A 581-nucleotide genomic window follows, 5' to 3' on the forward strand; every position below is an offset into this window, starting at 1 on the left:
CCCCGGACCGTCAGCTTCCCCTGCCCGGCTTGCCGGCGGGATGTGGACTTGGGCGAACGGGGTTTGGGCAGCCTTTTCCGCAACCTGACGCTGGAGCGGGTGGTGGAGCGTTATCGCCAGACCATCAACATCAGCGCCGCCATCATGTGCCAGTTCTGCAAACCCCCGCAGCTGGAGGCCACCAAGGGCTGCACCGAGTGCAAGTCCAGCTTCTGCAACGAGTGCTTCAAGCTCTACCACCCCTGGGGCACCCAGAAAGCCCAACACGAGCCCACCCCCCCCACCCTCACCTTCTGCCCAAAGGTACGGTCTCCTCCTCGGGGTCTTCTTTCCCTTTTCGGGGTTTTACGGGTGTTGGGGGGATGGATGGACGACCTTGAGGGCCACCGCTGAGCTCCCCTGTGCCCACACAGGGGCTGATGTGTCCGGAGCACAAGGAGGAGGTGACTCACTACTGCAAGACCTGCCAGCGGTTGGTGTGTCAGCTCTGCCGCGTGCGACGTACTCACACCAGCCACAAAATCACCCCGGTGCTCAGCGCCTACCAGGCCCTCAGGGTAAGGGCCGCGAGGGACCACGTT

At 63.7% G+C, this 581-nt stretch overlaps 1 protein-coding gene across 1 annotated transcript in view; it reads left to right on the plus strand.

Annotated features, from left to right (window-relative positions):
* The window catches only part of TRIM46 (tripartite motif containing 46), an 8,212-nt gene that overhangs the window by 3,941 nt on the left and 3,690 nt on the right, over positions 1-581 (plus strand). The window contains exons 3-4 of the mRNA XM_009886729.1: positions 4-303; positions 414-563. Coding sequence (XP_009885031.1) covers positions 4-303; positions 414-563 — 450 coding nt within the window. The remainder of the gene's footprint in view (positions 1-3; positions 304-413; positions 564-581) is intronic.

This window comes from Charadrius vociferus, unplaced genomic scaffold, assembly GCF_000708025.1.
Source record: "Charadrius vociferus isolate BGI_N301 unplaced genomic scaffold, ASM70802v2 scaffold2816, whole genome shotgun sequence".
Taxonomy (NCBI): Eukaryota; Metazoa; Chordata; class Aves; order Charadriiformes; family Charadriidae; genus Charadrius; species Charadrius vociferus.